Consider the following 25,505-nt stretch of genomic DNA (forward strand, 5'->3'; position numbering starts at 1 on the left):
AATAACTATACGATTAAACTCATAATAGACTACAAAGTCGTATAGACACTATTTGAGCACAGATTAAATAAAAATTATTTAATTTTAAATTTTAGTTTTATTTAATCTGTGATATGAGTATGAAATATTTTGAGTTTTGAATGTTTTGATTCAAATAATAAATTAATGTTGAATTATAATTTGAGCGGTTCGATTACAGTGCACGCCACACTGTAGTTGCATAACAAGCCTATTTTGGCGACACTGCATTTGAGACCGTACGAAAGTCGAAAACGTTCGGTACGTCGTTCGTGTTGTTTACATGTTTTGGATTTTTTTTATCGTTTCTCCTCCGTTTCTTTTTCTTAGGCATAAGCCAGCCACAGTGGCTCTTACAATAATACTTTTATTATTATTATTACTATTATTATTATTACATGATCATAAACATATTGAAACGCACCTATGCTACACATCCGAATTCCGAAATCTTCAATCGTTTAGTCGTTTACTGTAGCCTTACTGTATCCGTTTTTATCTTTATCGGACTGATTTCCCGTTATAATTTATTCGAGCTCCTCCGCCCGGTCAACTTTACCGATTAGTGAGATTTCCCGATGTTTCTCGGGGATTAACTCTCGTCCGTTAACGATATTATGAACATTTACCGAGTCTCGGGCGTACAAATAATCAAGTCAATAGCTTTACGTACAAAATAAATCGAACACTAAAGCTTGAACGCATGCCACAACAGTTTAATCATGTCGGTTCATTACAAGTTCAAATCCGCCATTTCTTATGATACAATCACGTTCGATGGTCTTCACATATCCGTGAGGGATTTGAAAAAGGCTATACTTCATCAGAAACAGATCGGCAAGAACACAGATTTTGATCTTCAGGTCACCAACGCCCAGACCAATGAAGGTAAGATTAACAACCGTGTACCTTGTGTACTTAAATTGTTTAATGCCTGGGTATTAAATATTAGCTCTAAATTTGTTCAATATACCTTCTAATGAATGCGTCTTAATTTATCTAGTCTGTAATTTTTCACTGAGATATTTTTTCTAACAATTATTGAGGTGATAATCATCTTAATAAGGTAAAATAGGTCGTTTAAATTAAATTTAAATTCAATCATGATTTGTTTTTGACTACCTATATACGTTTATCAAGTGGATGAATTTGTTATCCATACTTTTTTGTTTTTTAAATTATAGGCATTTACTTGGATCCCTACATTTAATTTTTTTTATCTTTAAAATGTTAAAACCTGTATATGTTCTAAAAGCTTTAATGGAGCTTTGTCATAATTTTTTATTTACTTTAATTAGGTACTCTTTTACTTTTCTACATTTTTCATTTGTGTTGATTAAAGTAAAAAAGTTTCTGATTTGATTTTATTAAGAAAGAAATTAAATATTCTATCAAAATTTTAATTATATTTAGATTGATTATTGGTTATTTTAATTAGACATAACTAGGAGAAAAGCAATAGAGTTACAAATTATGAACTAAAAATTAGTATTATGTTACACTTGTACCCATCAAGTATTATTGCTTAGTTATATTTAAATTTATATATTGGTTTTGTGAACCTTATTTTAATGATCCTAAATTATTATTTTAGAATACACCGATGACCAAACATTAATTCCTAAAAATACATCATTAATTGTTTCAAGGATACCACTTACAACACAACAAAAAAAAGCATGGTATGTATTATTTTTTTTATTCCATTTAATAATTATTAATTTATTACATATTGGTTTATTCTTTATTTGTTGTAAAGTAAAATAGTAGCAAGTAATTGATTTTTGATAACTTGAACTCAATAAGGTATATAGAAAATGTCCCAACTGTATGTTCATCCTGTCTTTTGGACAACATAATAAATTTACCTTAAGCCAGTGTCGGTCAGCTTAGGTGTTATTGATTTTAACTTTTAATATTAGAATTAATTGATCTATTATAAAATATTAAAATGGTTATAACATTATACGTGTTTTTTGTTGGTTTTTAAAGTATTGTATATTTTAATTATAAGCTAATATTAATATATTACACATTCTTGTTCTTAAAATTTAAAATATCTTTAAAACCAATTTAACCACACAGATTACCTATGTTTTTAGTTTTAAGTTTAATCATAGATTAATTTACTTTTATATTAAAGCTAAAAACATCAAATTGGAACTACTGGATACAAATTTGTTATTTTGTACATTTTTAAGACTTGGCACTTGTTTATGTTGTGTTACTTTAATAAAGTACTCTACTATTGAACTACACATTTTATTTTCTTGTTAAAATGTTTATCCAATTTAAGATCTCTTTAATTGTGTTCAAGAATGTTCAGCCCAAATCTAAAATCTGAATATCATTAGTTAATTTTTTCTATGTGTTGATTTAATTGTTAAAAATATGTTGATAAATTGTTCAATCTTTAGTTTTTATACATACCTAACATTTTAATAGTTCAATAAATTTTAAATGGGCAATAAGCAACGAATTATAATAGCTGATGTTTTTTTTTTTAGGGAAAGAGCTGAACAGAACAATCAACTTGTCCTTTCAAAACAAGTAAATTATATATAATATATTTAACTTTATTTTTAATGTGTATAATTTATTAATTTTGAAATTTTGTTTAATAGATTTTAAATTTAGATTCACACGAACCAGATTCTGCTAAACTTAAGGTAAAAATATATTTTTTTAGTGCAAACATATCATTAATTTAAAATATTAATATTGAAATTTAATAGGGTGCAGATTTACTTGGTTCTAATGCAAGTGAAGAAGATAAAATCAATGCTATGATGGCACAATCTACACAGGAATATGATCCATCTAAGTAAGTATATATTTAAATTAAATATTTATTAGAATAATTATAGATATAAATTTTTTTTTATAAAATGTTAGTAGTAAAAACACAATATTTATTTCATAACATTATTAGTTCTTGTTTGTTATCAGTTAGTTACCAACCCATTTATAATTTATCACCTTGTGACCAGGTAACTTTATATCAGTAGTTTTTAATCAAAAATTTTAATATTCATTTTTGATATTTCACTTTTAGTCTATACAACGATTAATTATAAACAATTAATTATTATTATTTTAAAGTTTTCTAACACTTAATAAATGAATATAATACAAACAATCACCTAATGAAAGGGTGTTTAATTGTGTATAATGTGGTGGTAGAGAGATATCAAAAATGTATCACTTTTTAAAAATATAGTTGAAAACTGTTTTTGGTGTCATAGCAATTATCTACATTTTATTTAACTTATCTTTTCCCGGATCTATACCCCATTTTTCTAAATTGATAATTTTATATTACAAACCTGTAAGTTTTTATTTCATTGTTCTATTTATTATGTATCTTAACACAAATATTGCATTTTTTAACTATTAATTCTATTAATTCTATTTTTATTTTTATTTTTTTCATTCTAGTTTTGTAAAAATTCGAGGTGGAAATCAGTATGGTGAAGTACCTTTAAATTATGTTTGCCATCGATGTCATAATCCTGGTCATTGGATAAAAAATTGCCCTAATAATAATACGACTGCAGTAAGATAAATTATTGATTATTTGTAATAGCTTAAGGTCTTATATAATTTATTTTTTTAAGGATCCAATTGACATTAAAAAAGCTACAGGCATTCCAAGAGGATTTTTAGTACCAGTTGATGGCCCTTCAGTTCCTGGGGCAATGTTAACGGGTTTGGGTACATTTGCAGTTCCTAGTATTGATCAGTACGTATTTTAAATAAAGTGTGTGGGTTTATTAATTAAAGTTAATTTTATTATAGGGAAGCATATAAACAAAGTATGAAACCACAAAAAAAACAAGAAACTAAAGTAGAAAAAGTAATAATTCCTGAAGATTTATTATGTACGCTGTGTTCTGATTTATTAACAGATGCAATAATGATGCCCTGTTGTGGGACTTCTTTTTGTGATGAATGTAAATTACATTTCTTATTTCAACAGTCACAACTAAAATCTTTTACTATTTATCTATTTAAACATTTGCTATTTATCAATCCTAGGTATTCGAAATGCTCTTTTAGAATCTGAGGAAAACGAATGTCCTGATTGTCATGGGAAAGAAATATCACCAGAAACTTTAATACCAAATAGGTATTTACGAAATGCTGTAAATGGCTTTAAAGATAAAACTGGATATAGTAAACCTGAAGCTGTTAAAGAAAAAGTAACTCCCTCTAAAGAGCAGGCACCAGTTCCCAAAATTGATATTATTCAACCACCTAAAGAAGGTAAGTTAAATATTATTTATGTATTTATTTTATTCCGTTCTCCATGTTAAATGTTTTCTTTATCGTACCTTTTTACATTTTTATCTTTCTTAACCTTTTATTTTCCAATTATACATTTTTGAATTTCAACTTAATTATCTATATTTTGAAGACTTCAAAGTAGCATCTATATTGTGTGTATTTTTTTCATTTAATTAATATTTCAAAATTATAATTTATTTAGTTTATAATCCAGTTAATAAATGTTAAAATAAGTTAGAATAGAATAAAGTAAAATCAACAACATAATTTATGCTGTTTAATTATATAGTTTTATAAAGTTTAAATAAATAAATATCAATTTAAATATTTTGTTGATAAGTTATGAACTTCTATGATGTACTTAGTACAATTCACATTTTATTTTTAAAGTAAATTCAATTTAAATGTTGGTAACTTAATTAATTGTTTAACTAACAGGTTATTGTCTAGGTTATATTTGATTATTACACGATTTGTATGATAATTATTTATTTTGTTTCATGGTTCCAAAATATTTTCCAGCAGCAATATTAATTTTATATGTTACTACTCGCAAAAAGAATTCTAAGTATAATATTCTTAACATTTTTATCCTGCTCCTATTCTTTCTGGTCCTATATATTTGTTATTACTCTCAAAATTTAATTACATATATCATCTAGAGTTTAACTTTCAGAAGTGATCATTCCAGCTAGCACCCAATCACCACCGTCTGATCCTTCGATTGAAGTATCTCGAGATGAAATTTATCAAAAAATAGCTGCTGTTGGTGACCCTATTGATAAAACTCTACGTAACTACTCTGCAATTGGCACAATCAATAATAATTCTCATAATCATTCTACATTTAAGACCAGTCAATCCCAAAATCAATCTCAAGTCCCACCAGTGTCTGTGAACAATAATAATCGTCCTAACAATACAAATGTTTTTTTACCAGTAAATGCTTTTCAAAATACACGACATACTGTTACAAAGTCTACAGAAAATCGTGTGCAACATATTGCACGTTATAATTCTCAATCTTTATCTATTCCCCCTCACCATCACATGCGCCCTTGTTTGCCCATAGGACCCGCAGATATTTCAGTACCACCACCTCCTTTTGCTCATCCGCCTCCATCGATTCAATCCGATGTTGGCTATAATCAAATGCAACCGTAAGTTTATTTTAATAATTTATATATTTATACAGGGTGTAACATGTCTATTTGACAAGTGCAATAACTTTTTTTCTATTCAATAGTTATAAGTTTTTTTTTCTAATATGATTTTTTATACTCTGTCCAGCGAGAGAACGCGCCGATTATCCTCCTGCATCTCTCTGCTATTAAAACAGTTTCCTTATAGCAGGGTGACGTATGGGGATGCTCTGTTCAGAAAACCCGATTTTGATCGGCCCGCGGCGTGTTCTTGTGTATTCTAGTTCTAGTATATTTTTATATGTTATAAATATTTTTTTTTACAACAAAAAATAATCAAATTTTTTATTAAAATTTTTCTATAATCCAAGATAGCTATTTTATTGATAAGTTTTTAAAAACAATTTTAACGTTTAAAACTGAATAGGTTAAGTCATTGATTTTTAAACAAATTTTCAAAATTTGTTAAAATTCAAATTTATTTCTTGCTAATCATTGTTAGTGTAGTATTCGATTTTGAATTATTTTTTTCCAAAAAATAATTTATCATCAATATTTAATCAACTTATATATTTTATCATTATTTTACAGTAATACCTGTGGTTGTCTGTGAATAACACTTCTTCATAATTTTTATATGACAGTTGAAACTTAAAAGTTAAGCTGAATTTAAATACTATCTAATTATTCAATCAAATATTTTTAAATCGTCGTAGTTAGTATGTTTAAATTGTTGTCACCTAGTTGTCATCTTCTTGAAATGTTTTTATAAGTTTTAAACTGACATCAGAAGATGTAACTTTAATAATTTAGTACATTACACATTTACATTTAGAAGGTACTTTATATTATATTTAAATTACAACTGTTATAGGATATGATCCATTTTCTTCAATCAGTTTAAGACAAAAGTTTATTGAAATATAATATGTATGGAAACTAATAAGTCAGAATAAAACAAATGTCAGTACTTAAATAAATTTGCTAATATAAATAACATTATTTTACTTTAATTCCTGACTTGTGAGTAATAATTTCATAGAATTCTATAATTCACTTAATGAATACTTGAATTTGTGGTTTTTTGTTGGTTTGTATTAATAAAATTATAAAATTTGGTCTATATTTTATAAAGCCACCACTTTGAGTTTATGAATGTCTTATCATTATTTTCTACTAATTTGTTTAAACATTGTTTGCATTTAATATTGTAATCAACATAGCAAAATAGTTATTCAATTAAATCAATTTTATAACCTCTGGCATGAACCAAAATTCTGTAAGTTAAAATGATCAATCATGTTTAATATAAATTTATACCTAGGTAATATTACTTATGACTAGTATATTTAAGTCTTGTGAGTGTTATAAACAATTTGTACAGTTGATCTAACTTTTTAAAAACTTGCAGTTATTTTTTGTAAGGTTATTCACACAGAACCAACTTTTTTAAAACTATTTTAAGCATGTGAACACTTAAACATAATTTTAAGAAATTTACTTCAACATACACTAATACACATGTCACCGTTAAACATTATTTTGTATAAAACTTAACATTATTATAAAAATGTATGGCATATGATGCATTTAAAAAGGTATTGCGACGTGTATACAGAACTTGGATCATATACAATGGATGGATGGCGCCATGTCCCGATATTTTGAAGCGATGAGTCTCATAATGATATGTGCGATCTGCGCATGTGCGTGTATACTTGTCGCATATTTATTTAAAAACTACACTCTCCTTGGGAACTCTTGAGTCTTGAGTAATAACCACGAGATATAGGGTGATTCTTTTATCAAACAACACTCATTATTTCAGATATTTTATACTATAGTTCTAAACCTATATAATTATCGATATAATATGAATTTTACGACTGTATTATATTTTTAAAATACATCATTTAAATATTAAGTTACCATTTAGCGTTCATTTGTGTCATTTCGTTTGTTGGTGAATTTTTTCCATTATTTTTTTTGTAACTACAGTTTTGTTACGATTTAAATTTTAAAATAAATTCTACTACAACAATGGGGTATTTATATAGAAATATAGTTATTCATGAATTGAAATGCGTTGAATATTTAAAAAGTAAAAACCTTTTAAGTAACAATCGTTTGGTTTGTTCAAAAAAGAATAATGATGGTATCGAATGTGGTGGACAATTACGTGAAACAACAAGGACTAGGAAATAAAGACATTCGGACGGTACTTTAAAAAAAATTGTGACTATAATGTGTACTAAAAAAGGATGCCAAACATATCAGTCAATTCGCGCAGGACATCCATTTTTTACTTACCCAGACCTCAATGGTAAATGTCATAGTAATTTAGCTCTAACAGAAATAATAGAACCTGTCTGGTATTGGGTATATATGATACCAGTGCATAATGTAGTTTTATAGACAGGTAGAAGTAAATCCACTGTAATTGACTGGTACAATCTGTGCCGTGATGTGGTTGTTCAGTTTTCAAAAAGACCAAAAATGGGAGGTCCTGGTTACATTGTACAAATAGATGAATCCCTCTTTCAAGGGAAACGAAAATATAGCGCGGTTGCTTACAACGTGGTGATTATGACCCACAACCACATGAAGATAGTGATGAAACTTCAATTAATGAAAATTAAGCTCCGGTAGAAAATAATCAACGAAATTATGGAAATATAATACAGGGACCGTGGGTATTTGGTTTGTGTTGTAATAAAGACAACCTAACTGAACGTCGATTTTTCATTGTAGAAAAGAGGGATTGTCAAACACTTACCAATAATAGAAAGAGAGGTAGAAATTGCCGCAAGCCTGGGCATAAACGAGTTAAAAAGTTAAAGTTAAGTTAATTTTAACTTTTTAACTTAACTTTTTTGAATTTAATTTTCATTAATTTAATTTTTAACTTAATTGATGTTTATTGATATTAATAACTTAATAAATAACGAGTTATTTTTAATAAAATCTAAGTTACGTTATTTTATAAATAATTAAATTATAAATAAACCTAACCTAACGCTAACATATAAAAAAATAACTTTTTTTTAACTTTTAACTTATTAAAAAGTTAAAAAAATATATGTATAAACTTTTAACTTAACTGAGTTAACCAAAAACTTTATTAACTTTTAACTTTAAACGTTTTCTTATTGATGCATATTAACTTAACTAAGTTAAAAAAAATCATTAACTTGTCCAGCCTTGGAAATTGGTACAACGATTCACAGCGATCAGTGGCGAGCATATAGTTTTCTGAAGGATCATGGATTTATTCATTGAACTATAAATCATTTCGAAAATTTTGTAGATCCTAATACTGGAGCTAATAAAAAATAATATAAAAGTTAATGGTGCATCTCCATTGTTAGACCGCCTACTTAAAGAAGAATGGTGGCGGTCATGCCACCCGGTACAAAATCAAATATTTTACGATTTTTTTTATCAGATTTAAAAAATACTTTTGTAGTATGAATATATCAAGCAACATTATAGCAAGTTAATCACAAATTTGACCAGCCATTCATTAGTAGATCATACATTGGATCAGTCGTTACCTAATTGGTAGATCACACATTGAACCGGTTCCGAAACCACCTCCACATTTTGAAATTGAACTAATTGAAGCATTTATTTCAATAAGTTATGCTGTACACAGGCACAAGGAAAAAAGCGGGTAAGTGGGTACCGCTCTGCTATACATTAGGTGCCGTGTGGACACTATTAGGTATATATTATAGGATTGTTAAATTTAAATCCAATAATGGGTATCATTGTATACGAAAAACGATTCTGAACGGAGATGATTTGGCAGTCTAGGATATAATTTTCAGTGGTTGGTGAAAAAGGTGGTTTATGATATAATGGCCTGAATACACCAAAATTTAAGTTCTTTATAATTATTGTAAAACTTATGGAAAATCTTGTATTAAATTTTCAACTCTTAACTACTTATACAAACATTTTTATGCATTATACCTACAAAATAATTTACAAATATTCATGATTTTGACGAATTTTTATCAATATTTGAACTTAAAATGCTAATAAAAAAAAATTTGTGCCTATGTATTCTTATAATTTTTTAATCACTATAAGAATAACTTATGAGGAACTTTATTTTTCAAGTATTTTGACTCCATCAAAAAAACTTTATGGACACTTCAAAAACAATTCTTAGAAAAATTGAAAATTTCAGTTGTCTATAAATAGCTCAAAAAAAGTCAAAATATTTTGAAAATTAAATCATGTGAAGAAAATGCCAATCTTAATAACTGGTGAAATTTTCAAGTATCTACGACTTATAATTTTTGAATAATAACAAATATTTAAAATATTTTTAGGATAAATCGTTATCGTTACGCTATTTCGTAAAAATTTAAAATTCAAACGCACTTAAAATTTTTCCTATAATGATGCTTCGGGTTTTCTCTATAACTACTTGAAGAAAAACTTATGGAAAACTTAGTATTGTATTTTTAATCCTTAGCTATAAACACAAAAAAATGTATGGTTTTTAACTTTAAAATTACTTGCAAATTTTCGCAATTTCGACATATATCGTAAAAATTTGAACTATAAACACTTATGAAAAAAAATTGTGACTTACGATTTTTGATTTTTTTTTAACTACAAAAAGAACAACTCATAAGGAACCTTGTATTAAATTTTCAAGTTTTTTTTAGCCATCCGAAATTTTTTTATCGATTCTTCAAAAAAACTTCTTAGAAACAACAAAAATTTCTGTGGTTTATAAATAACTCAAAAAAAGTCAGTCATAAAAATTTAGTCATGTACTAATAGCGGTAATAAAAACATGTAGTGAACATTTCAAGTCTTTACAGTGATTAGTTTTTGAGTTACAACCATATAACAAAATCGATCTGGTCGAAAACTGGTTTTACGTAAACATTTCCGTTTTTCCTTCACTTTTTTTTGTATTTCTCGATTTTTTTTAAAACTGTTGGAAAATGTTTACTATTGACCTTAATAATGCACCAACAATATTCATTTTGCCATTCGAAACTATCCCAAAAATTTGATATTGAATCATTATTTCGACTAGTTATGATGTACACAGACACATCTATATTAATAATTGCATAAATTAATAAAGCGATTTTTTCCTACATTTTCAGGAGAAAAAAGAATACTTTTTGAAATATAATGAGTATTGTTTGATAAAAAAAATCACCCTGTATTCGCGACGAGTATACGTCTTGTGCTTTCGCAAATCATGCATCTTATCTCGCAACTCGTCGCTAATATGTACTTCAAATTGCCAACATAGGCAAGCTAGGACATGTCTCAATCCATTGTATATGATCTAAGATCGAGTCATACAGAACTATAGAATTTCGAAAATACATATCTATATACTATACAGTGACGTATTGTCATCTATAGGAAGTTCGTACTACGAACACACGAATAAAATAATTACATTATTAAGCTAATGATAAAGTGTATATTCAATTTAGTATACATGATATACTCAACAATATTTGTCGAACTGTTGAAAAAATAAAAATAATAATCAATAACCATGTTATGATAAAATATATTTGTTGATTAAAGTAGTCTCGCTAATCCAGACTAGATGGGACCGGACTCTATTCGATTTATCGAATATTCTTATTAAATGGAATAACTTTTTTTTTGTAAGTTACTAATAAATATTTTTCAAAAAACACATTATTATTGTTATTAATCGAAACAATAATATCTTTATAATGGGTATTCAGGTTTTCTCGAATATACATATTATACATGAGTACCAAAGTACGAAGTATAAATTGTCTGAATTAACGAGACTATTGTACCTATTAATGACAACAAATTATTTATTGGAAAAAAATAATAGAAAATCGACTACTGCAGTAACGCTGATTAGAAATATAAATTTGAATTTTGACAAACTTAGAATAGTTAGAAAATTGTTTAAAAATCAATGACAACCTAATTCAAAGTTTTAAACGCTAAAATTATTTATAAAATTGCTATTTTGGATTATGTTATGAAAAATTTTTTTTTTTTTTTAATTGCTGTAAAAAAAATATAACATATTATACAATTTATAGCTCAGAGCTCTAGAAATTATTTAAAAAAATATAAATTTGAGAATATTAAATAGGGAAAGAGTTTTTTCAGTTGTCAAATAGACGAGTTACACTCTCTATCTCAACTTTAAAAAAGTAAATTATCAATTTCAAATACTTGTTTTAGAATTCATAATCCTCCACCACCTGGATTAGACAGAAACAATAGCCCAGCTCATGCTTCATCAGATGAAGGAATGCATCCTCCTGAATCAAACCATCATCAAATGGATAAATTTGATAACCAAACTGGACCTCAGGCAATGATGAGAACAGGTTATCCTACTGGTAAGTATTATCTATAATATTTCATTTATATATGTATACAATATGCTTTACAATTAAGACTATTATTTATAGGTTATTATCCACCACCACCCATGCCTAATTATGATCCATATAATATACCTGTGGATATGAGAAATCGAAGTTATCATCGAGGATATAGTAGAAGACCAACTCGTGGACAGCCAATGAGCTCTAGTTATCGTCCAGATTATCGTAATGGGGGAAATTATATAAAGTAAGATTTTAAAAGCAAATATTGATTTTTATTTTTATTTAATTGAGGTTACTTAATTTCAATTAATTATTTAAAATATTTAGTATATTTCTTTTTCAAATTTAAATTTTCTTAAAAAACTAAAGCTTGCGATAAAATATCAAAAATTTTGAATTTTATATTTTATTATTTATTTAGTAATAAAAGAACGATAGATGATCCACTAGCAGTATTTCAGCGAATACTTCGAGAACGTGACAGTAAACGTCGGGATATGAGAGGTCGTCATTCTGTATCCAGATCTCGATCCCGATCATTATCTCCATCTAGGTCTAGATCTCGCAGTCGTACACCATCAAGAATAATGAATCATAGAGTACGATCAATAACAAGGTAATACAATAAAAATAAATAATTGTGATATTATTTAACACTTCACACCGTTAATTTTTTATGATCATTATAGGTCACCTTTACTACGTAACAGATCAATAACTCCTCGACGACGTAGCCGTACACGTTCTCGTAGTCCAGTAAGAAAACGCAAGAAGAGTTTGTCTCCTTTAAAACGTTTACCAGTTAAATCGAGGAGAAGAACTCGTAGTCCAAGTCGTGATGTACAAGGACGAAGATCCAGATCTTTATCACTTCATCGAAGGTAAAATGAAATAATTTTAGTTAAAATGAGTTACACTAATTATTTTATGCTTTATATATGTAATTTTAGAAGTCGTTCAAGATCTCGATCTCTTACTCATAGAAACCGAAAGTCACCATCACCTCGTTTCAGATCAAGATCTCCTTCTTTTTACTCTTCACCAGCTAGGTATATATATTATATTTTAATATAATTTAATTTTTAGAAGAATAATCCCATAGTCAATTTTCATGAACGCAATTATAGTAAAATATTTAAAGATGCAAGGGGCTAAACATTTGTACATTCATCTCAGATCATTGTAATTAATTTAATATTACTCTTCCTCTCATTTAGGTTATAGAAAAAACTTATTAAAAATATACATTTAAATTTTTAAATGATATAGTATATAGTATTTACAATAATATGTATATTTTACTATTTATTTTAAAATTATTGTTCTACTCATAATAATTATAATAAGTAAAGGAGTTAACACAAATCAAATATGCATTAAAAATGTAATTGACTTTGAATCATAATAGTAGTTACTACTTAGTACTTGTTTATTACAGTGCTAAACAATTTTTTTTTTAAATATACCCCTAGTCATACTATATGATAAAAGTTTTTCTTTTAGCTTAATAAAAATAAACACTAGTATAATTTATATAAATAGTGTATCATTATATAAAAAATATTTCATGTTTATGTTTTTTAATTTATTATCAACTTAGTATATTATAAAATGTTTTTATTACGAACAGTTTTTGGACCATCAAGTGTTTGTATATCAATTTTTTTTTTTACCAAAGTCACATATGTAATCTGTTAACAAATATTGTATGTATAATGCATATATTTGTACGCGTGTTATTTTTATTTTATTTTTTTTTTTATTGTTTTTGTGTCTGTACAGAATAACTAGTCGAAATATTGCTTCAATTTCAAACTTTGGGGGGTGGTTTCCGATGGCAAAGTGAATATTGTTGGTGCATTGTATAGGTCAAAAGAAAAAATTTTCTAACTGTTTTAAAAAAAATCGAGAAAAACAAAAAAAAAGTGACGGAAAACGGGAATTTTTACAAAAAACCAATTTTCGACCAAATCGATTTTTTTATATGGTTGTTTCTATATACAGTTAAATTTTCAAAATATTTTGACTTTTTTAAGCTATTTATAGATAACTGAAATTTTCAATTTTACTAAGAATTTTTTTTGAAGTGTCGATAAAAAAAAATTTTTTCCGACCAAAAAACTTGAAAATTTAATACAATATTTGTTATGAGTTGTTCTTATTGTAGTTTTTTAGTAATTTTTTTTCATAAGCCTTTATAGTTCAAACTTTTACGAAATATGTCAAAATCGAGAAAATTTGCAAATACTTTTGTAGTTGAAAAATCATAAAAAATTAAACACTAAATTTTCAATAAGTTTTCCTTCAAGTGGTTATTGAAAAAACTTGAAGCATCATTATAGGAAAAAATTTAAGTGTGCGTTTGAATTTTAAATTTTTATGAAATTACTTAACGATAACGATTTATCCTCAAAAATTTTTAAATATTTGTTATTATTATTCAAAAAGTATAAGTCGTAGATACTTAAAAATTTTAACAGTTATTTAGATTGGTATTTTCTTTGCATGATTTAATTTCCAAAATATTTTGCTTATTTTAATGCTATTTTAGGCATTTGAAATATTCGTTTTTGTTTAGTTTTTATTTTATCAATAGGTATCGATAAAATTTTTTTGGCTTAGTCAAAATACTTGAAAATGTAATACAAAGTTCCTTATAATTTAGTTCTTATATGGATTCAAACATTTGTCTAAATCATGAATATTTGAAAATTATTTTGTAGGTATAATTCATAAAATGTTTGATATAATTATCTAATAGTTGAAAATGTATTACAAGATTTTCCTTAAGTTTGGCTTACAATAATTATAAAAGAACTTAAATGTTGGTGTATTCAGGCCATTAAAGCATAAACCTCTTTTTTTTCACCAACCACTGGAAATTATATCCTTGGCTGACAAATCATCTCTGTTTAGAATCGTTTTTCCTATACAATGATACTTATCATTGGATTCAAATTTAACACTCCTATAATATATAATAGTGATCCATGCGACACTTTATATACAGCAGAGCAGTACCTGCTTGACCGACTTTTAGTTTAGTATGATGAGCTAATGATTTTATTATAATTTATTTATTGTTCAAATACCTACTTCTTTTTGTTGTTCAACTGTTCTATATTAAATGGGTCTAAATACTTTTTTTACAAATTAAAATAAATTTAATAAATATTTTTAAAAATAATATAAACTAGAATTAAATTGGCTAAACTGTAATGTGTATGAATTAAAATACGAATCTCTAATTTATTTTTAATGTTTTATAAAAGTACTGAAAATATTGAAAACAAATTAGAAGAACTTTTATAATTATTATATTTATTTATTTGTTTAGATTTAACAACTATCATAGAGAAGATGACAATCTTGGACCTAATGGAGGAAATTGGCGTGGTAGAGGCGCTTGGAGTAAAGGAACATCACAATCATACCAACAATCACACAGGTACAGTTTTGTTGTAAATGTTTTTGCAGTATCTAGTACCGATAGTGAGTTCATATTCGAACACTGTAGATTACCACAAGAAGGAAACCCAATTAATCATTATTGCCAACATGAATTTTTTTAATTCAAAGTTTTATTAATTTTCAACTATAATATTATTTATCAGCTAATATCATAAATATTTTATTAGGTGTTGTTATTTTTTTTTTCTAACACGTTAATTTTAAATTTTTTATAAAAATGTATTACTCGAATAATCAAATCTGTGATAAAATATAGTGATATCTTTATGTCTTTGTAAATCCTATGAAAAATTCAAGTTAGTCAACCGAATATTCATTGTCAATTGTTTTTTATTTTTACTTATTGATCTCTATTAGCTTATAGTTTAATTTTGGTATATTAATTTAAAGGATTGTATAAATCATGAATTTTTTAAGTTTGAAATAATTTCCAATTTTTTTTTATTTTTCAAACTTTATGCATTATAAATAATATTTTATTTGTTTGTATCAATAAAAGTATAAGTATTAATTTATATAAATAATGTTTTTGAATGAGTTAAGTTTAAAAAGCTTCATTAAGTTCTAATAGGCAACAACCATACGTACTTGAAATGAGTTGTCTACATATGTATTGAATATGACTAGCTTAAATATATTTTTTTAAATAATGAGGAGTACTGTATGCATTAATTGTATAATCTATATAGTTTACAAATATAATTTTAATGCATTAAAATCCAAGTTTATCCAAGTTCAATATGTACAATTATCTTAATTTTTTGATTTTGAACAAAACAAGGATGTATGTATTTTACAATAATGTTTATTTTCTGTTTGAGTACCTGAATTACAATTGTCAGATAGTTTTTATTTTGTTTTTGGGCGAGTGATAAAAATTGAAATGAGTTTTGGCCATTTAACATAATGGGCTTGAGAAACTTTGAGCCAACTGTCGTAATGTAATGCATATTCCCTCATTGTAGCTGACTTGAGTTGGTATGCATATTACATTGTTTTTGATATATATACATATTACATATTAATTTTTTTTAATATTATTAAATAATATATCAAGTACCAAAAGTTATATAATAAATTTCTTTTTAATTTTTTTCTTTGAAATTTCAATAATATATATATTATTATTGTACTATTTTTACTCCTTAGTTATTATGTTATTATGTAACATTGTCACCTGAGATGTATTTGTACAACGTTTTTGAACATCCTCGATTAAATAATTAAACATTTTTAAATTGAGTTCTGCGAGTGTTTCTGAAAAGTTGCAAATATTACACTCTTGATTCTTACTTTATTTTATTTCATTTATACATTTGTAAATTTTGTTATCTATGTTAAACTCAAATAATTTTTTCTAAATAATCATATTAATTTAATAGTCTAGCATTTGTTGTAAAACATTGATTACTCGTGGGTAAATTAATTTAATAAACTACATTAATATAGTAACAACTTCATGTATCAAATAGTTCAATTCAACTAATATTTGTTAATTTACTAATGATTTTTATAAATGTATGTCATTTATCTCTATAACTCATCAGTAATGGATAGGCAGAGTATCTTTCAAACTTTCTTTATTTTTACTCGCAAGACTGATTTTTGAATTTTATATTTATATATCGATTTATTTTATATACATACATTTATATGTATATAATTAAATATAAATGGCACTTAATGATATTGAGATAAAATAATTAATTTAATAGACTACATATTTTTTTTTATTAGAATTGGTTCGATTAATTATTGTGTTTATGTATTATAATGTAATAAATACATAGAGTATTAAAATGATTTTTTTCGCAAACAATGCAAATCCATTCTTCAATCACTCAAATATCTCACAATCAACTACTTTGTAGATTCGTGTTGCCAGTGTTATCACAGCTTATAGATATTCTCTTTATTATCATTATCATTTAAATCGAATTTGGCGGGTAAATAATTTATTTTACGGTTATTGTACAATAACATGTATGATGCGCAAAGAGATTTCGAATATTTTGGTATAAAAATCTCTTTTTGTATGTTCACTGGTACTTGGTAGTCAACTAGTGAAGCGGCATTTCTGTTCATAATATTATAATTTTCTGTCACCCAGCAACTCTTGATAAATTGTGAATAATTGCTCAAATACATTATAAAGAAGTAAGAACTCGCCCAAAAATATTTCATTCATTTTGCGGGAATAAGGTAATTCCCCTAAGTTAATTTTGCTTATAATTATTTTATTAAATTATACATTTTGAAAGATTACTTTTTGATTTTTTTTATTCAAAAAGATGCCAACTTTTTACATTTTGTTTTTAACTTAGATAATCTAAATTATTTTATTGCACATTGGTCAAAGATAGTATTAACAAAAAAACATTTTTAATTAACTAATAGTTAGGTATTCAATTTTAATATAACCAAACCATTCTTGAAAAACGTTTTTTTAATTATTTATCATTGAAAGAGAAAGGTGGGTAGATTTAATGAATCAAGGAAATTTTCCCCCGGATTCGGTTCACTAGGACATTTCCCTCCCAATAAATTTTCGATACTGACCTTTTCTCTCATTTTTAAAAAAAATAATATATAAAATATTAATTTATTTGTTTTTTTTGATAAATATAAATAAATTATAGATACCTATATATTCATTAAAGTACTCCTTAAATCAAATTCACAAATTTGTTAGTTATACATATTGTATTATGTTATAACTTCTTAATATATTAATTTTTAAGCTACACAATCATATTTATTTTATATCAACTTTATTATATGTAAGAACAGACAACATTACAATGACAATGCTTACTTATTTTATCGTATGCATTTCCATTGATCAGCTTATGTTGAGATGTTCTTTGTAAACTTGATTTTGTTCCCTTACTGTATTAATTTGATCCTTTTTGTTGTTCTTCCTCGATGTTGAATATTATTTTTGAATCTTCCTGGATGAGTTTATGATAGATGCTTTACTGTCTTCTCAAAACATAGATCTTTTCACAATAATTTTGCTTATAGTTCTCTTTTTACTATTCCAAGAATTAGCTGCATTTTTAGTAACTAATCCTCAAAGTACCAATCTCACAAAATTTCACTGATTCTCTGAGATCTGCATGGTACTTAACATATGCTTCATCTTATTTTCTGTAAAAAATGTATATAATTCCATTATTTAATTTATTATTCATATATAATAAGCCACCAATGCTTTCAGAATTTCAAAAAAGTTTTATCTTTCACTTTAAGTGTATTATAAATTTTTAAACTATCTGTTCCCAATATATTTAATAGTATCGCTACCTACCTAAATTACTTCTTTCTTCGAATAACTTTCAGTTGCATCAAAATAAATTTGTATTCTTGTCTAAAGGCTCTGAAATTTTCAGACAACTTACCTGTCATCTTGGATTTAGTTTATTGAACTCCATCATGCAGTATTTTATACATTTGAATCTTGTAATTTATAAAGTATATAGATACTATAAAAAGTTCATTATTTGACTGCGCCATGTGTTATGATATAAAATAAATGCGTTGCTTAATAATTAAAATATTATGAAGTTATAACATAACTGTTATTCTATCTTAATTATTTATATTTAATTTATTCACTTAAATCAACATACTTTTAGGTTTTGGTCCCTCTTAAATTATTAAAAACTAACTTAAATGAGTATAAATTGATTAAAAAATTTATTACACTGTACTATTTTTGCAAAAAATTAAATTTTATTTATGTTTGTTAAATTTTAAATTTAATATATTTATTTTAACTGGTAATAATTTTTATTTAACTGTTTAGCGAGAATGAAACTCAAAAATTAACAAAATTTATATCAATATTTACCTAGTACAAAATGTATTGAAAAATATTTTTTAAAGTAATGTCATAAGTTGGAAAATATAAAATAATTTACATACCTAAATAATATGGTTTATTTGATTTATTTTTAAATTTAAATTATTAAATTTTTATAATACCTACTACTATTATCAAATATTTTTTGATTTATTTAATTTTTTATTATATTGATATAATATAATAATGTTAATTCTGTTTTACCTACTTGTGGTTTTTATATTTTTATACAGACTTATTTAATGAAATAATTGTTTTCTGTAAACTGACTGATTTAATAAATTATACCTATGATTTGTATACTTATTATATTTATAACTAAATATTATATTATATATATATTGATTTAATATCTGTCATTCACTTAATATTTTTGTATGGTTTATTTGTAATAATTAATCATTTTATTGTATCTGTGATATTTTAAGCTATGATGAATCTCTGTATTTTTTTTTAGTTGTAATTATTAATAAAATTTTGTCATCCCGTTATAGTTTGTATATTTTTAATTCATGTTAAAATCATATATTTAATCAAATGTATCTCTGATAAAGACTAAGACTTAAAATTAAGACTGATTATGTAATTGATTTAAATAAGCTATTTAAAGTTATACTAATTATAAATCCAATGTAAATTTTATTATGTATTGTAAAGAATTTTTTTTATACATATATATAAAATGTTGCACTGACTCATTACCATTTGATATATTCATGATTAATCTTATTTTATGATTTCAATAAAATGTGGTTAAATTTTACATTGATAGATTTTGTAAAATGAAACTTTATTTTATATTGAGAAATTTGCATTATCATTATATCATTATAAAAAAATTGGTAATAATTAGCAATAAATATACTCCGATGAAGCTGTATACAATTCTATTTTTATCATATTGTTAAAATTCTATTAAAATATAATATACTTTTATTTTTTTGGTTAGTCTTAACAATTTTTTTTTTTTTTTTGTTGATATTTTTGTGTTTTATTAACAACGTAAAATGTTATTTATATTAAATTTTTATAATCTTTTAAATTATAATGCTATACATAAGCTGTGATAATAGGCTGACCTTTTGTTTGTTATTTTTTTTTCATATTAATAATACAAATACAATAAGCACTATTTCAATTAATCTAAATTTATACTATACAATTTCTGTATTTATATACTTTGATGGCAATTGAATATGTTAAGAAACTATTAAAAATATTAATAATTTATTTAATCTATTAGTTTCTTTTAAATATTTTAGTACTTGTAGATTATGCAATTAAGTTTTCTTTAACATAGTAACACCACATGTTTCAAGTGTCCATTGTTCAATATATAAAATACAATAGGTATTACTTTTAATTTCTTATTCATCAAGTGTATTCATAAAAATTATAATTTAATTATTTTCAACTCTTGAATTGTATATTTGACTTTTTATTCTGTTAATTTATTTATTTATTACGAACAAAATAGTTAATATTGGACAGGTTGAAAGATGTCTTTTAAGTTTGAGATAACTCATGAATGCACATTTACTAATCTTAGTTTTTGAGTCATACTAGGTACTTTTGACTTATGATTATTCAATGTATACTTAAATATACCAAATAAGTCCTTCATCAAATTATCCTAATTATATTTCTTAATAATATTTATCCATTTTATAATCATCTTGTCCTGTCAAAATAATGCAGATGTTCCAGCCAATTTTGGAACCATTTTAAGACAAAAGGTAAATCAAATCAACTTTTCACTTTTCTAGCCATTTAGAAATAAATCTAAAACTTGTGTTAAATACTGGCCTAAAAAATCATAGAAGTTTACAGGTACACCAACAATGCAGTATGTTACATCGAACATTATTCTACATCTTTAATCGCAAGGATCAAAAAAATCTATATTTTGTTACAATATCAAAATAAATGCTGTATTAAGTATACTTCAACGATAATTGGCTTCAACGAATAAACTAGAGAACTATTAAAATCTTATCATTTTCAGAGATATCTTGGCCTAATATTTTGTGAACATTTAAGCCTATTAGCATCTCGAATGAGTTTATTTTTTATTTAAAATGAGATAAAACCTAACATAGTTTATTAACAAATTTACTTTTTTTTTGTTTTTAATAGGTTTCGTGGGCAATTTGAAGGGCATTACGAGTTAGGCGTTGGCCGTTCAACAGATTACGCTAACAATTTTGCACAATTTGATCCACATTATGCAATGGATCCAAATTTAGTGCGCGATTGGGATGAGATTCGTGACAAAGAAATCCGAGAAAGAGAAAAGGAGAAAAAAGAAGAAGAAGACAAGCAAAAAAAGATATCTAAAAGTCAATCGCCTGTCAAACATCATAAACTTGAAAAACAAAGGCAAGAACATAAACTGTCTCCCGAAAAGAACCATAAAGACGCTGATAAAAAAGATAAGGGGAAAAGGAAAAAGAAAAAGGATATAGACTTAGACAAAAAAAAGAAAAAGAAAAGTAGAGAGAAGAAAGAAAAGGATGATGGAAAAAAAGGTGACGAAAAAGAAAATAAAACCAATGAGGGAGAAATTAAGCTTGAAATCGAAGGAGCTAATCAATCCAACCAAGAACCAGCTGCTCCAGGAACATCGGAATCACCACCTCCATTCGAATCTGTTGTAGTTAAAGAAGAAGTCAAAATTAAAAACGCACAACATGTCTCAGATGGACTTTATGGTGACTTAGATGAAGTTGCACCCGTAGACACTAGTTGGGGCAGTTTTAAGGTAACGGAACAAACTGAAACTCATATGAAGCCTAAAGAAGAAACCGCGGGAGAAACAATAGAAGAAAAACCAAAAGAACCAGAAGTTTTAGCAGAATTGCCGGAACGATCAAAATGGGAAGTTGAAGAAGATACTAGTACTACAGACGATAAATCTGATATGGATAAACAAAAAGAAGAAAGTGTTGTAGAAAATCCAGAACTCCAAAATGAAAATAGTCAAGTTTCTGTGACAAATGAAGTATTAAAACGAGCAGAAAACGCTATATTTCAAAAAACTGTTAGAACGCTAGATACAGCGGGTAAAAAAACTGTTGTTGATAAATCTGAGAGTATAAAAGATAAGAAACTAGATACAGTTAAAGACAAGAAACTCGAATCAGAAAAACATTCAAGTAAAGATAAAAAACCAGATAATGTAAAGGAAAAGAAAACCGATGTTACCAAAGAGAAAAAAATTGAATATGTTAAAGAGAAAAAAATTGATGTCAATAGGGATAAAAAAGTTGACAATATTAAAGATAAAAAACAAGATATTATCAAGGATACAAAATCTGATTCAAAAAATAAAAAAAATGATGTCGACAAAGAAAAGAGACCCGATGTGAAAGAGAAAAAACAAGAAACCGTCAAAGATAGAAGGACTGACCGAGATCGGAGATCTAATGATAAATCATCAGAGATAAAATCAGGAGCAGAAAAGTCGTCAAGAAGAGATGATTACGCATCAAAACATAAAGATAAAAAAAATGTAGAATCTGATGCTGCTGCAGATTCGTCATCTATTCAGAGAGAAGCTAGAAAATTAGGTTATTCTATACAGATAACAATACCATCAGATTTATTAGATGACAAAAAAAGTAATAAAGATGGCGCAAAACGTATTTCAGCCAAAGACAGACTGGGTGAAAAAGTAGAAGATAGAGATGACAAACATTACAAATCAAGAAATGAAAAGCGAAAGTCCTCTCGCTCTAGATCTCCTGTCCGTGTGCATTCTACACTTATCGTTCCAGAGCCACCGCCTAGAAAAGTCAGGGCATCTTCAAAAACTCGAAGGGATTCATTAAAAAAAGACCGTATCGCTAAAACTGAAAGAACTACTTCTTCCAATCGACCTTCTCGACGTGACGATGAGAAAAAATTAGACCAACAAAAGAAAACTGAACCCCGTAGGGTAGTTAGATCAGACGACAAGCATCATCGTACGGTAGACCATAAGAGTGTTACTAAGAAAGAAGATCGTTCAGAGAAAACAGAAGTAAAGAAAAAAGAAGAAAAACGAGAAGAAGTGGTGAAAAAATTGAAACCAAAAGAAAAAGAAACCGAGAAAAAAGAACGTAAAAATCGTCGTCTTGAACCAGACCGTAAAGTAAGCGATGAGAATTTCGACAACAACGATGACGAAGAAATCAAAAAATTACCCAAAGACAAAGAATCGGATGATTCAGTAAGTAGTTCTAGCAGCTCAAGCTCATCAACAGATTCGTCACCAGTTCGATCCAAAAAGAGGAAGAAAACAAAAAAACGGAAGAAAAAACACGTCAAGAAGAAGAAATTAGCTAGTAGTTCAGATTCTGACGATTCAGATTCATCCTCGGAGTCAGATGATGCTAATAGTAGTAAACATAAAAAAAAGAAGAAGAAAGAGCAGCGTAAGCATAAACTACATAAAAAACCACTGAAAAAGAAGAAAAAGACGAAACATAGGTAGAAAAGAAAAATTTATACAAACATTTAACTGTCTGTATAGTCGTTGATTGTAAAAATTTTAATTGTTCTACTCCATTTTTTTTATTAACCAAATACCTTTTTTTAGTACATAATTTAATTTAAACTGCGTTTGTTCAATTTTATATATATATCGTTATAAATAAGACGTTATTCTGTATAAGTACATCACTTATAATTATTATTTTAATTATATATAAATATATAAATTATTATTTGTAAATATGGACAATGACATTATAATTATCTATGATTACGTTAAAGACATGTTGAATAAATTTGTGTACTATAGATAATTATTTTTTCTAATTTTGAACGCCAATTTTCCACAATTATAATAAGTAAAATGGTATATTTTTAGATTAGATTATAGTACAATATGTGTTTAGATTTGAAGAGATTTTTTTTTTTTAATGGGTGTGTTCAATTGGAATCCGATGATAAATCATTGTATACAAAAAACATTTCTAAGCAAAGACAATGTGTCAGTGTTATTAGTAATAACTTATTACTAAATATATTTTACAATACATTTATACTGCTATTATAGTAATTTATTTTCCATTGTAGGTTAAATAAATTAATTTTAAAAATACCATAATAATTATATTGTTAATTTTTATAATAGTAGGTATTTACAACATAGTAGATATATTGTGTTTAACCTTTTAGTCAATAATAACTTATCGTAGAATAGTTTAAATACTGAATAAGTACATAGTTAAAATCACTAATTAGCTTATCTAAGTATTTTGAAAATACCATAACTATAGTGTATACTGTATTGTAAAATATGATAGTATGCATAAAAATGGCAAGTTCCGGCGAATAACATAGACCGATTATTTTACTGATACATGTACTACTTATAAGGTGTACGGCGAAAAATTATCACAAAAAATTAAAACCGTTATTTTTGGAAGCTTTTTGAGCTATTCATAGACAATTGATATTTTCGATTTTTTTTTCATTCTAAAAATATCAATAAATTTTTTTTAGTCATTCTTAAAATTTAGAAATTAATACAAGGTTCTTCAAATGTTATTAATATACTAATAAAAAAAAATAGTAAACTGCAATTATTATAGTATCTTGCAAAAATATGTAAATTTTTTTAGTTAGAAATTCATAAGAAAAAGTTGTTTTTATAATATCTAATATTTAAAATCTTAGATTTCTCATAAGTTTGTTTACCTAATGCAAAAAAAATTACTGAAATGTTCAGTAAAAATTTTACAAGTGTTCAATTGTTTGGGATATTAATATGGATATTAGATATATTCATCCGTATTTTTATAATATTTAAAATTTAAATAGGTATTTTTCTCCTCATATCGATTTTGTTGTAATTTCAACACAAAGAATCGTAGAGAGTATAGAGACTTATTAAAATTTCTATCAATCATTTATTTTATAATTTTCTATACCTAACATGAACATATTTGTTTTGATTCATTGAGTAATTTATTTACATGAGCAATTTTCAATTATTGTCAATAAAAATAATTTCAACCAGGCAAAAATTCTTAAGAAATTAATAGATGATTGTTTAAAATCACTAGGCAGTTTTTACTAAAACTTTTTAAAAATATAAAAAATATACTGATTACTGACATCATTTTTTCAAAGACATTTAAAAGTTGATAAAATCATTTACCTTAAAGAACAGAAATAATTACTCCAAACGCTAGGTAAGGTAAGCGACACAGCTGTAGTGGCAAAGGTCGAGAAACTCTACTGAGTGCTGGTAGAACCAAAACTACGGGTTCAATGCAATATTTATATACAGTTAGGAACTGCATCATAAAAAGGTAGCCATACGAATAAATAAAATTTAAAGGTTAAAGAGAGCTGAAC

The 25,505-nt window shown here is 25.9% G+C and overlaps 1 protein-coding gene and 1 pseudogene across 2 annotated transcripts; both read left to right on the forward strand.

The window, feature by feature from the left end:
• The first annotated feature begins 295 nt into the window (after positions 1 to 295).
• LOC114129515 (E3 ubiquitin-protein ligase RBBP6) lies at positions 296 to 23,937 on the forward strand. 2 transcript variants are annotated; one of them, XM_027994277.2, is made up of 17 exons: positions 296 to 906; positions 1,613 to 1,700; positions 2,526 to 2,568; positions 2,643 to 2,687; positions 2,754 to 2,842; positions 3,457 to 3,574; positions 3,636 to 3,760; positions 3,817 to 3,971; positions 4,057 to 4,284; positions 4,982 to 5,465; positions 11,670 to 11,830; positions 11,903 to 12,065; positions 12,243 to 12,437; positions 12,511 to 12,702; positions 12,772 to 12,870; positions 15,159 to 15,269; positions 21,294 to 23,937. In XM_027994277.2, the coding sequence occupies exons 1-17, from the start codon at positions 741 to 743 to the stop codon at positions 23,629 to 23,631; spliced, it is 4,800 nt and encodes a 1,599-aa protein (XP_027850078.2). In that variant the 5' UTR covers positions 296 to 740; the 3' UTR covers positions 23,632 to 23,937. The 2 variants fall into 2 exon arrangements, with proteins under 2 accessions (XP_027850078.2, XP_050053451.1); XM_050197494.1 differs by having other exon boundaries at positions 5,378 to 5,465.
• Positions 5,472 to 9,511, forward strand: LOC126549082 (uncharacterized; annotated as a pseudogene).
• Positions 23,938 to 25,505: the final 1,568 nt, after the last annotated feature.

Source organism: Aphis gossypii, chromosome 1 (genome assembly GCF_020184175.1).
Source record: "Aphis gossypii isolate Hap1 chromosome 1, ASM2018417v2, whole genome shotgun sequence".
NCBI classification, from domain to species: Eukaryota; Metazoa; Arthropoda; class Insecta; order Hemiptera; family Aphididae; genus Aphis; species Aphis gossypii.